This window comes from Drosophila busckii, chromosome 3L (genome assembly GCF_011750605.1).
Source record: "Drosophila busckii strain San Diego stock center, stock number 13000-0081.31 chromosome 3L, ASM1175060v1, whole genome shotgun sequence".
Taxonomy (NCBI): Eukaryota; Metazoa; Arthropoda; class Insecta; order Diptera; family Drosophilidae; genus Drosophila; species Drosophila busckii.
In genome coordinates this window covers 2,239,428-2,256,111 of record NC_046606.1, presented here as the reverse complement: position 1 = coordinate 2,256,111, position 16,684 = coordinate 2,239,428, and the positions used below count along the sequence as shown (strand labels likewise).

Genomic DNA, 16,684 nt, shown 5'->3' with positions numbered 1-16,684 from the left:
TAACAAAGGACACATGGCGCGCTCGCTTGCTTTACCATAGAGCATTTAGCTTTATCCAACAAAAGCCTTCCTGACTGCCTGGCGCAGTCAACCCTCGATCCGAAGTCGAGTTGAGGTCGTCGTCGTTGTTGGCTATGGCAATGTCCATGTTGACCAAGGATATTTGCTGGTGTGTGCAGTACTCGTATGTTTGCCTGTTGATAATACAGCCAACCACCCACCACACACACACACACACACACACATATATGTAAAAGCAAACGCTGTTGCCATGAGCTTTTCATTTCCGCCTCATGTACGCCAAACATGCCACGAACGCTACATGGACTCAGTCACTTCCACCCACACCCACCCACCCGCTCCCGCACTGTCTTGCGATTCCATAGGCTGGGCGCAGATGGACTCTAGCCTGCTCCTAAACAACTGCGCATTTGCCGCCTTCGTAGCTCAATGTGCTGTGCATAAATTTTTTTCTACTTTTTTGCTGCTGCTGCTCTTGATATTAATAGTGTTGGACAGTTTTATAAACGCGTTTCGGGGTTAACATGTTCAAGTGGTATTCATATTTTCCACTGACCGACCTGTCACTATTTCCATGTGTCAGCGTCAGTTGCCCCCAAGTAGCTGCAACTAAACAAACAAATTTAAAGTAAACTTTGTGCCAACAGTTTGAGGCGTAAAAGAATTTAAATTAGCTTAAGCGATCGCTCAACCCCTAAGCGATCACTGTATAACTCCTTAAAAATTGCAAATAAACAGTTGTTAGGCTTTTGGGCTGATAGCATCGCAAGCAGCTGAGGGTTGTTCCCAGCTACAATCAATTGAGGGTTGCAAAGACAAACGCAGTTTTTCCTCAATTGCGTCTTGGATAAATTTTCCCAAGCCCAAGAGCAAGTTGCAAGCTTTTCATACTATGTAAGCAAAAGGTACAGTACGTCAGAAAAACAAACCACCCGTAGTTTTTATTCTTGTTGAACGCAGCAGCATAAATTACGCATTTCACTTTGGCGTCGCTGCCGCTGCCACTTTCAGTGCTTTGGCTTGGCCGCAGCGCAGTTTTGTTTATGATTTATGTGCCTGATGACACAGGGACTTGGTTGCAGCCACAAATGTGTGTGTGCCAGTGGCAGTGGCAGCGCCTTGCTTTTCTTTTGTGAAAATTACACGCAAATTGCACGCAACACGCAAAGCCAAAGCCAAAGCCCGAAGCCCGCTCGCTAAACTTTGCATGCCAATGACGCCAAAACGCGCCACTCATGCGTTCCCCATGGTGCGCGATAGTTGCTGTCACAGTCACAGCCAGCAAGCGGCACTGGAGCGTCAGGCTCATGTCCTCTGCACTGCATCGTCGTCCTGCTCAACATGTTGGCTTCCCATATCCACATTAAGTCGTGCGTCATCCTTAACAGCAGCAACATGCGTGCGTGCAGTCGCTGCCGCTGCTTTAAATATCATAATGCTAATCCCTAAATGCTTGGCCAGCATGGCTGGTGACTCAGCTCTGTGGCAACATGTTGCGGTTGCGGTTGCTAAAGATTTCGATCTGTAGCTGCAGCTAAACAAGTGCGCAAATATGTTGAAAATTCAAGCGCAATTTAGCACCTGCTTGCTTGAATTTTAAACTTTTCTATAAATTGACTGTATGAGCAGCAGGAATTTAAAAACTGGAGCGTTAGAGCAACTAAATTTTGCATGTAGTTAGTTGTTATACCAAGCTTAACGCTTTTTAACCTAAATCTACTTCCACTCTCTACACAAATGCGAAATATCGAGTACCAAAAGTCCAAGTGTATCATAAAGTTGGCTGTTGTTGCTTTTTTGTAATTAATAAATATTTATCAAGTGCCAAATCGTATGTTCACTATTCTATTGAAATTTAGAAAAGGGATGTTGCTGTTAAAATTTGAAAGAAATGAATGAATTCAAAAATATCTTAATTCAAGATGAATTAATCAATCAACCCTATACAAAAATTAGTATCAAGTGTAATAGTCATAACTTCTATTGCTGCTTAAATTGCCTTAAAGGACGAACTTCTAATAGCTGCTTTGTCTCTATAACTGCTTGCTATATCTTCTATATGCATAGCGTGCACCTACCCATGGGGCTGGCAATAAATTGTGCAACATTTTATGTTTAATTAGCTTTCATTTGAAAATTGCAGGCAAGTTTAGAGTGAGAGTCCTGCGCTGTCCTAGACAGCAGCTGTTAAGCAAGTTTATAGCATTGTTTTTGACATATTTATGGCAATTTTGTAATTATTTTTGTTGTTTTTTTTAATTTATAAAATACGTCTAGCCACACACACACACACACGAGCACACACACGTACGTACTTTTTAATCACTTTTCATGAGCTTTTAATTACCAGGCTGCTGCCAAAGCTCGCTCGAGTGGTAGAGCCACAGCAAAAAAAATTTATGAGAAACCGAACGCATAAAAAAAACTGCTTAACAAGCTTTTGCTGTTGCCCAAACCGACAAAAGAAGCAAAAAATAAAGCATATTAAATAAAATAAAAATGCATATGTGTGTGTGTGTGAGTGTGTGTGTGTGTGCACATACAAATTCTCCACTCATTTCCGTTATAATAATGTGTGAAAGGATATTAATTATGAAACAAGCGAACGACAGGAAGCGCCGGCAATAAAAACAGCAAGCGACAGGAACAACATGCGTGACCAACAACAACAGCAACACAGCAGCAGCAGCAATAATAATAGCAAATACTCATAACAACAACAAAAAGTAGCAGAAGCACCAATTTTGTATATTGTATTTTATGCGAATGGCCACATGGCCCACGTATGTAGCCAAAAGTGGGTGGTTGGGAGCCACCACACGGTAGCAACGGAAACGGGAGCAACATGTGCAACATGTCGAACGGAAATGTTGGCCATATTACTCACACACACACACACAGAGACACACACATACATAGCCCTAAATAGGCGCATGTCACCCAGCACTGTGGGCAGGACAAACAGAAGTCATTAGACGCCAGTAGCCCAAGTAGATTTTTATGTAATGTTGCTTGGTTATTGCTTTCATACATTTATTTTATTATGAATATATAGAGTTGCTTTAATTTAACAAGCATTTAATTAATTATAAATTATATTGAGTAAAAGAATTCGCTGCTGCCAGGCAACCAACCAAGCTCGGAAGCAACGTCAATGTCCATCAGTCAGACTGAGCTCAGTGCGTCATGCAGTCAGTCAGGTTGGTTGGTTGGTTGGTTGGCTGGCTGCTGAGCACGTTGCCGCTTCACGTGACACTGCCTCACTCCAGGTCGCCCTACAGTCATCATCTGCACAGCCGCCTTAATGTGGCTGCTCTGGCTTGTGGCTGTGGCTGCCTTCTGCGTGTAATTGCCGTTGTAATGTCCCTCGAACGCGAATATAATTGCTAAAATGTTGCATAAACCGAGCAGACGTGCCAATGGCCAATGGCGCTGCTGCTGCTGCTGCTGTTCGTGCTCGACCGTTCGCCTGTCTCCTGTCTCCTATATCCTGTCGCCTGTCGCCGGTTACCGATTGCTGGCTGCTGCTGCTGCTACGACACTTTTCCATTTGAATTTAATTTTCATTTACGCCCAACACGGAAATTGGCCAGCCACCCACACATTCCGCCCCAACTTTTGGCATGTCTGCTGGCCATGCAACTGACCAAATTCGAGAGCTCTGTGCGCACCGTTGAGTTAATGAGAGCAGCAGCGCCGGCAGACATTTGACTACCCTATAAAATTGCCCAGCGGAAGCAGAAGAGGAAGCTTAATTGAAGCAGACTCCCCATGCAATTAGTCTATAGGAATTTAAATTTAAATAAAAAATATAAGAGATGCGACTTGAAATTTGCTGCTCATATTAAAACTAATCATTAGTGTTTGTGCGTAATTTTCCGCTGGTACAAAGTCGTGCTGACAACTCATTAATTGTCATAACAATTAACATGGCCCTAAAACAATGAAAGCTAAAACAAACGACTAGCAGTTACACTATTTGTTTTAGTTTAAAGCAAACAGCAGCATGAAATTGAAATTTGTTAAGCAAACTATGTTAATTCTATTAGCACTTTTTTATATGCTTGCTAGTTTATTAACTGCGCTGCCATGGAAATATAGAAAATAAATTAAACAGCAGTTGTTTAGCATAATATTTATTTGTGATTTAAAAATTAATTTCTACGCCGCTTCGCACTTAGATACTGCTCCATTAACTGATTTCTTTTGTGCAGCAGCTCGTTGCGTTCTTGCTGTAAAACAGCTGATTGTTCCAATAACGCGCGTATAGCCGTCAGCTGTTCAACGCGCTGAAACTCTAGCTCTTCCATATTGCCATAGGCAGCGTCAATATCAACATCGCGCGCTTCATCATCAGCTGTGTTGGCATGTTCCATAATTTGTGTAGGCTCCAAATCAATATCACTTTTGATTTCAATATCATCATCGATGCAAACTACATCATCGTCATCTTCTTCTTCTTCTTCTTCATCAGCCTCCAATAGCAGTTTGTCATCGAATTCCTCAACTTCAACTTCCACCTCAGTTTTTTCCTTCGACTCATCTGTAGCTTCCACATACCTTTCGTCATTCGACTCATCTGTAGCTTCCACATACGTCTGTTCATTCGACTCATCTGTAGCTTCCACATACGTCTTATCATTCGACTCATCTGCTGCTGAGAAGCGCCAATCTTTTGTTATAAATTGCATCATGGGATAGAATTCCCAATTACTGTAGGGCACTCCAGCATGTTCTATGCGTCGTTTGTTATCGCGATAGGTGCGCATCATGTTGCGAAATTTACGATCCACATTCCTTACATTTATATTGGTAGCGCCCATCAATTGCATTTCCTTCACAACTTTATGCCACAAGCGCGTTTTCAACGCCAGACTAGTGGGATTGTGTGCTATGATCATTTCCAATAACATTTTGGTTTCCTGGCGACTCCATTTGTCTATTAAGATAAACTAATTTTAATTGCTTTGATGTTTTTGGATCAAATTTTACTTACGTGACATCATTTTGCTTATGCTGCCTGCGAATTTGCTCAGCTGTACAACAGAGTTGCTGACTTAGAGCAGCAGTGTTATCGATATGTCTAGCGTAGCATGAGTATAAATAATCGATCGCTGGATCTATATGTTTGTTATCAATTGACAGCACAGAAGCTTCAACGCCTGAAAAGTATGCGCGATACAAAAAAGAAAGCATAAAGTAAAGAAGAATTTATATTTTGGCGCTATACTGAATATAAAAAGCAAATTACATGCACAGTACTTTTTTATTTATTTAATTTGAACATTACATTAAAATTATTTTGTACGCCGCGCTAAAAATTTTTCCATAAGTTCATTATTCTGCTTAAGCAACTCGTTGCTCTCTTCTTGTAGCGCATTGGTTTGCTCCAAGTCCTCACGTATGGCTACCAACTGCTTTACACCCGAAAATTTCAGCGCTTCGTTTAAGTTGCTATAAGCCGAGTCAACTTCACTAGCTGTCGGCTGATCTATGGCCAGCATTAGCTGCTCTATATCAATATCATCATCATCATCGGTTTCAATGTCATCTAAGCAAATTACTGCATCTTTATCGTCATCATCATATGCAGGCTCATCAGCGGCCTCAGCTATGCTTTTCATAATATTAAAGTAGTACCATTTTGATTTTCTAGCAACTGGACTTTGACCTTGTAAGCGTTTTTTTGTTTTATAATATGTGGACATTAAGCAATGAAATTTACGATCCGGTTGCATATTGCAGTGATAAACTCCACGACTTTGCATTTCCTTAACCACATTTTCCCAAACTCTCGTTCGGCCAGAGTGATTACCAGACTTGTATTTTATATACAGCTTCAGCATTAATTCGACTTCTGCGCGTTTCCATTGGTCTGTCAAAGTTTAAGTTAAGTTATTTGCAACTTTTGCTGTTTTGTTATTTTACTCACGTAACATTTTGATCACAAGCACTAGAATTTTGCTCAGCTGTTTAGCAGCGCTGCATTTAACTAAACTATCGTGTAAGCAGTGTTATCGATGTATCTGCATCGATAAGTTGGCGTTAAAAATAAACAAAAATAAATAAATTAATGTAGTTAAAGCTAATTAATCGCTTTGTGCGCGTTTAGCTGCTTCTATATCACTCCAAAATGCTGCCCAGGACTCGGACTGCGTATCCTGACTCACTGCATCAGTTTGCCATTGATTTTGTGCATTCTCGTACTCGGCTAACTTTTGCAAGCGCTGAGACATAAGCGCATTCAATGTATCCGCTTTCAATTTCTCTTCTTGCTTTAGCCAAGCTCCATCGCCATGACACTCGCTTGTTGCCGCACTTTGTGGCACACTCGTTTGCTCAGCATCGGACATGTTTATTGAAAAGTTTACTTCTATATATAATATAATTTTATTATTTAAACAAATAGTTCTAGGCTTGCTTGCTACGCAGAGATTGATCTGCGCCTCTACGTGTTCAAGATTAGGCTACAGACAAAAAAGAATATATTAGGGCAATTATGTTTTCGGAATTACTACATCTAGTGTCAAGTCAAGTGGCCGAGTGGCTGTCTCCAGCTCCTCTAGATTCAACACGTTGCAAGCACGAAACGTGCAGCCGCATAAATGTAGCAACAACAACTACAAGAGAGCTCAGCTTGAGTGTCTTAAGGTGAGCACTAAGCTGGATTTGGGTGCGGTCTGGGGCTTGGGCTTGGGCTTTGGGTTTGTGTTATTATTATTATCGCATATATTGCTATTTGTATCTTGGGTCATGTGCTGTGTTCGCTTATCGTGGCATCGCCGTCGCCTTTTGATTGCTGCACGCAGTGCTCATATTTCTTCCCTCTATCTTTCTTACACAATTTCTTTTCATTAGAAATAAAAAAAAAACACACACAACAACAAGCTGATTGAACGTGCAGGCTTAGCTCGACATACATAATTAATTTTGAGTATTTCGTATTTTAGATATTCGCTGATAGCAACGTGTCTAAATAATTAACATGAAAACATATTAAAAGGTTCAAACTATTTATGCTATAACAAATAGTTGAATGAATGCTAAATAAAATATTTAATAAATTTAAAGCTAATAAAAATGCTTAAAAAATTAAACTGAATTTTAGAGCAATCAACAAACGGTTAAAAATAATTGCTAAATAAAATATTTAATAAATTTAAAGGCAATAAAAATGCTTTAAAAATTAAACTGAATTTTAGTGCATTGAAAATTTAGCAATTCAACAAACAGCTCTATGCGGATTCAGTTCGGCACTAGCTACCCAACTATTTACCTTTCCCCACTTTTCTTTAACCTCTAAGTGTTGCCATTATTTTCTAAAATTAAATATAAATCACTTTAGCTCGCATTTTATTTATTACAGCTAATTTTATTTGCTTTTTCTTTTGAGTTATGCTTCGCGTCATGGCATCTGTTAAATTTTCCAACAATTGCATGATTTTTCTTTTTCAGTTTTTGCGTTTCCACTACCAAAAAACAAAGAGAAAAGAACAAATTGATGAATGCGTGGTATAATCATGGCTGATAATATGAAATTTATCAAACAAAACGTAGTGCTGGGCCCAGAGGCTTCATTTGCAGCGGCTGCGAAATAGAAAATGACTTTCGACACGGTTATCAATAACCGGCTATCGATATTTTATGAAAATTGATACGCCACACACACACAGAAGTATGCGTAGTATATAGGGCCACACCCCCGCTGTGCTTGAGGGAAATAAAAATAAATAATAATAGCTATTATTACAGTTGATGCCACCCTAAATAGTTTCGACTGCCGCCGCCGACGCCGCCGTCCTGTTGAGTCCTTTTGCCAATGCCACTCATAAGCGCACTAATCCGTCAAAATTTATTGCCTTAACTCTGCAGTAAGCGTAGAAGAGACAACATTTTTGGATGAGCATATGACCGAAACTGAAACTGAAACTGAAGCTGGGAGCTGCGGCTGTGGCTGCGTCTGTTTGCGTGGCTCAGGCAATTGATAACGTGCGTGTGAAATTTATCAAATAAATTGAGGCCATAAATGTCAAAGCAGCCGCATGATTCATAGACAGACACAGTGGGGCACACACACACACACACACGCACACTCGAGGCAGTCAATACGCAATTGGCTTAGCTGACAAATTTGTGCTGAATATCATTTTTGCAAATGGCCAACGATTTATTAAAAAGCCATCGAGCCAGAGCCATTAGAGCTCAGCTGCTAATCAACAGACCAAGCCAATCAAATTTTTAGTTCCATTACTCTATTAATTTAATGCCAATTGTTCAAGCGTAATTTGGAGTGGGTGGTCAATTAGTACAACATTGAAATATTATTTTCAATAGTTAGCCTAACCAAAAACAATTCATTTAGCCAAAGCGATATAAACTGCTTCAATGGCCAAGCTCAATTTGTTTTGAAAGCCACACGCCCACTTTTGAATTTAGTATAAAATTGATGCTTGTTGTTTATTGTTTTTGTTTTTTATCGCACTTGTAGTCTAAATTATATGGAGACAGCAGCATTAGCCTCAGCTACAGACTAAGAGAGAGAGACCCTAAAAAGAGCTAGGCAAAGCCAAAATCGTAGTTAAATTGGCCATGTTAAACCGCAGGCCATTTGCTTGTAGCCGTAGTTAGCCGCTTGTGTTTTTGTTTGTGTATTGTGTTGTAGGTTGCAAGGCGACTTATCTGCCAACTTGCCACAAAATTGGTTTCAAGTTGTTGCTGTAAGTCCAATTTATTTTTGGTTTTTTGCGAATTAAGCCAAAAAAACAGAAAATCTACATAAGCTTTTTCTGCAGACACACGTGTGTGTGTGTAAGTCTGTGTGTGTGTGTGTGTTTGCCATATATCTATGGCTTGACTTGTGCCCTGTATGTTTTGCCTTTCGGTCCATTTGTACATTTATTTGTTGCCTCCATTGCTGTTGCTGTTGCTGGGGCATGAATTACATTTCTCTTAGCCACTGGCTGCTCGTTTTCATTTCAGTTTTGTGTTTTAATACACTTTGACATTTGCATGTATTGCAAAAGGGTGTGCCTAGCTATGTAGCAAGTAAATAAATTAACTGGCCTAACAACTTCTTGCTATAAAGCCTTCAAATCTGCCGAGACATATTAAACATAGATTTTGAGCTTCGTCAATTGCAATTAAACATATTGAAAAGCAAGCGCATTCATTGAGCACGTGCGTTAATAATTTTGGCTACCTGCGATTGCCCGCTCTTGCTCTTTTATCTCTTATCTTAAGTAAGCTGCTCTTCGCTCAGTCGCTCGACTCGACTGCGCTGCTTTAAACGAACGAAAGCGTCGCTGCCTGTTACAGTAAATCAGTCCGTATGCATATTGATAGCGCTCTCAACGAATGTGTGCATAAAGAAAGGAGAGAAAATAAGCAGCAGCGCTAGACCGACCGCACGCCTGCGAACTTAACGAAACATCACTTGATTTAAAAGCAAATGAATATTGTTTTGAGCTTTAAATTAAAACTTAAATGTATCTAAATTAAAAGCATAGCATAATAAAATAGTACTTAGCTGCATACTAATAATAAAATACAATATCTATTGCTATAACTTAACTGACTAAAATACTTACAATATTATAATGTAATATAGCTAATATAAATTTTTATTTATAGCAGCGCCTTGTTGTTTATTTCGTTTGAAGCGCTACACCGACCGATTGAGAGCGTCGCTGCCTTAATACTGAAAAGCGCGCTCAACGAATCCTACGCTGGGAGAGAGCGCAACTCAACGAAACATCACTTGATTTAAGAGCAACGAACAAGAGCGAAGGGTTGAATCTTGAAAACTCAGGCTTAACGAAACATCACGTGATTTAAGAGCGATTGTAACAATTTGTATTTGAAACATTCAATTTTTGCATCGATTTAAAGCAAAGTAAAATGCTATATGCCTAACTTAGTTACTTGTTGTGCGTTTTATATAAACTATAAGCAATATTGTAGCTAAAAGTGCAAACTTTGCTGCATATATAAAAACAATTTTATTATCGCATTTATATGCTTTGTGTGAGTAAGAGAAATGTTATTAAATTTAGCGCAAATAGCAAAATCAAACTTGCAGCTGATTTTGTAGTATATTTTTAATACTGTAGCTGCTCAGTTTTTTTTGAAGTGTATTTCAAAGTTGATTGTGCTACACTTTAGTCTGCTCGCTTGTTTCTAAATGCTAATTTATGGGCTTGTGCCGCCATTTGCTTGCCATTGGGTAATGTTGCTACCAGCAGCAGCAACAGCGGCAACAGGAAATGCAGCAATACTAAATAAAAAAAAAAGTTAAGTAAATTGCATATTTATGAATCTGTCAATTGTTTATACTAAGTTTTGAGTTGTTATTGTTATGCTTTGCTGTTCGTTTATTTTGTGTTCCGAGAATTTTTCACATGTTATTATTTAGTTGCTCGTTTATTCGTTTGTTCCAACTGCTGATTGTTGCTCTTGTGCTTGCACTAACGCCCTCCATTCAGTTTATATATAATTTTTTTTTTTTTTGCAGTGCTGGCTGTCGCCATGTGTAACGCCCTAATGTATACCCATAACATATGATTCCATAACAATTCGATTCGCTCGTTTGCGCTGCAATGCCAAACGACTTGCATATATATATATATATATATATATCCTGCACTTAAATATGCCATTATTATATATAAAAAATGTGCGGCAATAATCATAGCTTAGCTAAACTTATTTGAATGTTCCGCTTGCAGCTTGCCAAAGCACAAAAAAAAACAGCAAGAAAATTAATTATCTAAATTTGTAGATCTGAGCAGCAAGTGCTGCTGCTGCTGCCATTTGGCACAGTGTCTGCTATAAAACTTGTATCAATAAACTCAGCAGCAGCAGCAGAGGCAGCAGCCCCTTGTGCTGTTGCTAAGAGTTTCGTAGTCGTTGTTGCTTTTTGTTTACCAATTTCATGTGAAGGCATTAAATAAGTCGAAAGGTATAAACACAAAGCGGCAAACAAATACGCCGGCTGTCCAAGCCAGAAAGAGGGGGAACGTTTAGAGCACAAGAAGAAGTAAAAACAGTCGAAATTCCTTCACAGAACATTTATTTCTGGTGGCTTTTTTTTCGTTACACACATTGATTTTCGAGGCGGTCACAAAAGCAGCAGCAGCAGCAGCAGCAGCAGCTAAAGCAACAATAACAACAGGCAATACAATAAACTTGCGAAAGGTAAAATGTATCTGCTGGATACTCTTACTACTTTGCGTTTTATTTACATTTTTGCTACCACAATTGTTGTAAACAAATCGAGCATATGCTTAACATGCAGTTAATACCAAAAAAAAAAAAAACACAACGCTACATAAATTAAAATTTCAATTTTCTTTACAACACTTAATTCGCTGTAAGTCGCAATGCGGCTAAAACTAAAACTTAAGTCAACAGCAGTTAGTTAAACTAGCGCCAGAAAGAGAGCGGGAGAGAGAGCGAGCAGACAGGGTGAGAAATTCATTGTGAATTCTCATTAGCAGCAGGTAAACACATTTCTGGAACATTGCTTTTAATTAGTGAAACAGACAGCCGCTGTCAAGGCCTCAACTAAAGTGACCAAAGCGCAACAGCAACACCAAAAAAAAAAGAAGAAGCAGCCAAAGTACAACGCAGAGTTTCACCCAGTGCCTTTTTAATTGCGAGAACGTCAAAACATTTACCAGATTAACACAATCCAACTTGAAGTAAATTGTTTAACAAAAAAAAATACAACAACAACTACGCTATGCACCCCAAAAAATACGAAGCAAGCGAAAACATAATAAGGAAGAAAGCAAAGCAAAATGGCAAAACGTACAGCAGGCAAATGTCTGTCAATAATGTGCACAGGGGCAAAGGTGCCAGGTGCCAGGTGTGAGAGCCAGAGCCAAAACCAGAGCCAGAGAGTTCGACTTTTATCTGATAAACTTGCACTAATTTGTGTACACTTAGCCCAACTGGTTGATCAGTATGACGTCAAGCAATAAAAGAAATCTCAGCTATAAAAATGAATTTGGTTTTTTAATAATTATATATGCATTGCAATTAATATTTAATTGCTTGACTTAAAAAGCTTAGCAAAATTTATAAAATATTTAGATAGCTAAAAGTAAGAAATTTATTTGAGTAACCAAATAACTTATAACTAACTAATTGCAATAATAACAATTAGTATTTAAATATTTGAATTAAAAAGATGTGCAATATTTATTAAATATTTATTCTATTAAAAGTAACAAATGCTGCATAAAGAATAAATTATAATTATAAATATAAATTAAAATACTAATACGAGTTGTAATGCTAATAATTTTATTTAAATATTAAATATAACTTAAAAAAATAAAATATAATTTTTAATCCCAATACTAATTGCGCTAATAACAATCAGTATTTAATTATTTGAATTAAAAAACTGTGCAATATATATTAAGTATTTATATTTCTAATAGAATAAATTTTTTATGTGAGTACCCAACTAAATTATAATTATAAATATAAATTATAATACTAATACAGATTGCAATGCTAACCATTTGTATTTAAATATTAAATATAACTTATAAATACAAATAATATTTTTAATACTAATACTAATTGCGCTAATAACAATTAGTATTTAATTAATAGAATTAAAAAACTGTGCAACATTTATTTATATTTATATATTTAAAAGAATAAATTTTATTTGAGTACCAAAGTAAATTATAATTATAAATATAAATTAAGTTGCAATGCTAACAGCTAGTATTTAAATATTTGAATTAAAAAGCTGTAGAGCAGCATACGCTGCGTATGCGTTATAAACTAAATGCTCAGCTGCACTGCTTTATGCATTCAAAGTAAATTAAATGAAACTCAAGCCAACTAGAGTATTTAATATTCGATTGCCATAGCACAACGCAATTTATTTATTTTCTTTGACCAACACACACACACAGTGAAAAGAAAGAAAAAGAAAGAGAGGGGGAGGGGAAACCCATTTTGCTTTTGTAAGTTGTTTATGCCTTTGTTTTGGGCGTAGCTAATGTGTAATATATTTTTTTATTTTGGCTACAGATACATTTAAAGTCATTCAGTGCAGATACGACTGAAAGCGAGTGTGGAGTGGGTAGGGGGAGGGGGAGGGAGAACGAATTAACTACAAACGACTACACATTAATGCCAACTTAACAACAGAAGCCGTCCAAGCGACAGGCCAAGTGACCAAAGCAGCGGAAGAGCCACTACAGCGAGTGAAGGGGAGAGCCAAAGAGAGTGCAAAAAGCAAAGAAAAAAGCAAAAAACCAGAAGCTAACGTGGCAAACAACGACATGCAAACAGAACGGATATACGAACGACTGAAGCTGCGAGCAAGGGGTTGCCACACACACACGCACACGCACACATACGCAGTGTACAGTGAAAGAGACTTGGAGAAAGAGACAAGATACGCAGATACAGCTACAAGATATGGCCATGGACATGGTCACGGCATGAGCTTGGCTAAAAAACAAAATATATTATGCACACACACACACACACACACACACACACATAAAGTATTGTCTTTAAAATTAACATACAAACACAACTACAGCTACAGCTACAGCTGAGTCGCTTAACTACTGACCAAATTGTTGGCCCAAGTGAATTACAAGTTACATTTGTTAAACGCATGTAGCGCTGTCTCTTTCGCACCGTTTTTTTTAACCACTTCCGTTGTCAACAGTCACATGCATGTGTGAAAATTTGGGCAACAACAAAAACTTAATAAGTCAAGCGCATTATATTTAAACAATGTAAAGTCAATAGCTGCTTTTGTTTAAGGCCCAAGCACAAGTATTAATTTGAGCAAAGGACTCGCTGCAATTATAGCAAATTGAGCAAAGTTTTTGCCTACACAACACAACAGCTCAAAGTAGTAAAGGAATCTCAGCTCACAACTTGGACTGACATTAAGCCGCTGCCGCCCACGCCGAGTTGAGAAATAAGAAAATCAAACTACAGCCAGCGCTGATTCTAAAGTCAATGCCAATGGCGCAACCTGCTTTTTTTTTTTACCAACAGATTAATTTCCAAAGGTGTTGGGGGGTGCGTTTCGCTGCTAATTCCCGCATGCAATGAAAACAATTTTTCGTCTACGCGTTGATTTTTATCAAGCTTATTATATGGGTCGCAGCTGTGCCTCAACCCTTCAGTTGCTGCCGCTTGCCGCTTGCTCTGCCCGCCCGCATTGCCCAGCATAGCGTGCAATGCAGCGCGAAATTCCACTCATTCTACCCCCTCGCCGCGCGCTCTGCGCTCCACTTGTCTTTTAACAAGTTCTTGGCTGCACAACAATGCGAAGGTTAAGCCGAGTTTAGGTCTCACTTCATATCATCAAACTTAAGTACCAGGCCACAACTTTGTTGCTGCCACTTCCTCAGCAGCTCGCGGACTCTCGTACTCTGTTTTTTTCATTCTTTCTTTCATGCGTAGCGCTTGAGGTAACTCAAAACTGAAAAATGCCGCCGCCGCCGCCGCCGAGCCAAACACACAGCCTGCATAACTACAAGTCGCCGCCTGCGTCGCCGTCTGCGTCCGTCATATTGTCAACGTCAGTGTCTTCTTTGCAGTCATGCCGCTTTATGCCTTTTTTTTATTTTTCTATACAATCAGCTGTTGAACGGTAGCGGCTCGAAGACGTAGCTGCTACCTACGGGTACTTCGCATACTTGTGACACAATTAAAGCTGCTGGTCGCTGCTCATACAGCTGATGTGGCACCGTGGGCAGCAGCAGCTTAAAAAGCGAAGAGCCACAACAGCATAACGAAGCAGCGTATCAAACGCTCAGCCAACTCGTAAAATTAACATGCAATACGGTACAAGATGAGCGAATATATATTGTGTATGATTAATTCATGCGTAAGCTATATATGATAATCATAAATGACTTGTTCTTCTGAAAATATAAGGAAATAATCCTATAAAATTATTAAATAAAATTAAAGAAATAAAAATAAATGTAGATCCATTATGATCAGTAGGTTCTAATAATGTTTTGAATTCCCTGTGAAGGGTTAATAATATAAAATTTCAAAAAATATTAAAACGAAATGGCATAACTCAGTAAGCTGAAGGGATTATTAATAATCCTAAAAATGTTCTTAATCAATTTAATGATAATCCAAAGATTGCTGAAGGGTCAAATACAGAAAATAAATTTGTTATCGTTTTCAATTTATTGAATTTAAATTAATATTTTTAATTGACTATGTACTACACTAGCTGCAAATCAGCATAATAAGCTATTAAAAGCTAAAATAAAAAGCTAAATTTGCATGCATAGCTTGCTTAGCAAAAAGTATTGCCTACTTTTCTGCAGCGCTTATATAAAAATGCAATTTTCAAACTTTGGCGCACTTATGCTTAAGCAGTTATATTTGAATAACTAGTTACTACTATGCTGACTTAGCTAAGCATATAATGCATAAATATATATAAACAACAGCTTTGCATAAAAATCAGCGCACTAAACTGTAAGCATTAGTATAAAATGCTGTATTTTATTAATTTATTTTAATTGTAGCCTAGAATTAAATTCTATGGTACAATTTGTATAGCCAGAGCAACAAAGGCCTTCAGCCTGTGCTATAAACTATCATTTATTGCCCATAGTAGCTGCTGCTGCTGTTGTTGTCGACTATGCTTAAATTGTTGTTGCTGTCATTATTGTTTTGTTGTCTTGTCGCTGCTTTTATTTTATTTTTTCCACTGTAACCTTAGAACTGCGCAAGTTGCTGGCCCGGCCTGTGCTTGGGCATGGGCTCTTGACGTATTTTATAAATGAGCATAATACCGGAAACTCACAGCAACAACAAAAGCTGCACAACAGCTGAGCGCTTGAGGCATGCGGTTCAACAGCTGAGCGCGCTCAGTTCGCTACACTCTGCTGCATTTCAGTCATTCGGGCCTACAAAACGGCGCTGGCCATGTTTTTGCCTTTTTGCCAAGTTGTAAACAACAAAGCGCATCAAGTAAAAGTTACACCTGCCTAAAACAAACTTGGGCGTGAGTGAGGTTCTCAGTACAGCAACTTGCTGCGGATTCCGTAGAAAATCCAACTGGCTGGCCTAGACTTAAGCAGCAGCAGCAGCTCGTTTAGCTCAGCAATTAATAGAATTCACATTCAACAACAGCACAGTTTACAACATGTCTGAATGTCTGTCTGTCTATCTGTTTGTTTGTTTGTTTGTTGCTAGCATAATTACCACATATTTTGCTGTAAGTGGCCAAGTTGTTGGGCACTTCCCAAGCAGCAGCAGCAGCAGCAGCTACGGGAAATGAGCTTCATTCTTTGGCCTTTTTGCTGGCAGCAGCAGCAACGACAACAACTCAAATTGCTACCTTTTGGCATAGCACTGCATAAATAGAACTCTCTAACTCTCTAACCAAATTGCTGCTTGCAACGCACACTGCATACATTTTAGCAATAAAATTTATGCAGCATAAAATGCTAAGACAAAAGCAACAGACTACAAAATAAAGAAATGAAAAGAACGTAGAGCAACTTGCATAAATTGCATTTCACCAAAGTTATCTTTAGCTGGCAACTTTTGTATAAACAAGCCACAGTGACTGCCAAAAGTTTAAGCTTAAAGTTAAGAAACTAAATTATGTTCAAGCTATTGACTATTGACCCACCGC

General features: G+C 38.4%; 2 protein-coding genes across 2 annotated transcripts; both read right to left on the bottom strand.

The window, feature by feature from the left end:
- Positions 1-4,173: 4,173 nt before the first annotated feature.
- On the bottom strand, positions 4,174-5,146 carry LOC108599309 (kinesin-like protein KIF21A). Its single transcript, XM_017986111.1, has 2 exons — positions 5,018-5,146; positions 4,174-4,960 (listed from the first exon to the last, which is right to left on the bottom strand). The coding sequence occupies exons 1-2, from the start codon at positions 5,025-5,027 to the stop codon at positions 4,176-4,178; spliced, it is 795 nt and encodes a 264-aa protein (XP_017841600.1). The 5' UTR covers positions 5,028-5,146; the 3' UTR covers positions 4,174-4,175.
- Positions 5,147-5,288: 142 nt separating this feature from the next.
- LOC108599204 (maker680) lies at positions 5,289-6,402 on the bottom strand. Its single transcript, XM_017986000.1, has 2 exons — positions 5,954-6,402; positions 5,289-5,896 (listed from the first exon to the last, which is right to left on the bottom strand). The coding sequence occupies exons 1-2, from the start codon at positions 5,958-5,960 to the stop codon at positions 5,319-5,321; spliced, it is 585 nt and encodes a 194-aa protein (XP_017841489.1). The 5' UTR covers positions 5,961-6,402; the 3' UTR covers positions 5,289-5,318.
- Between the last annotated feature and the right edge of the window lie 10,282 nt (positions 6,403-16,684).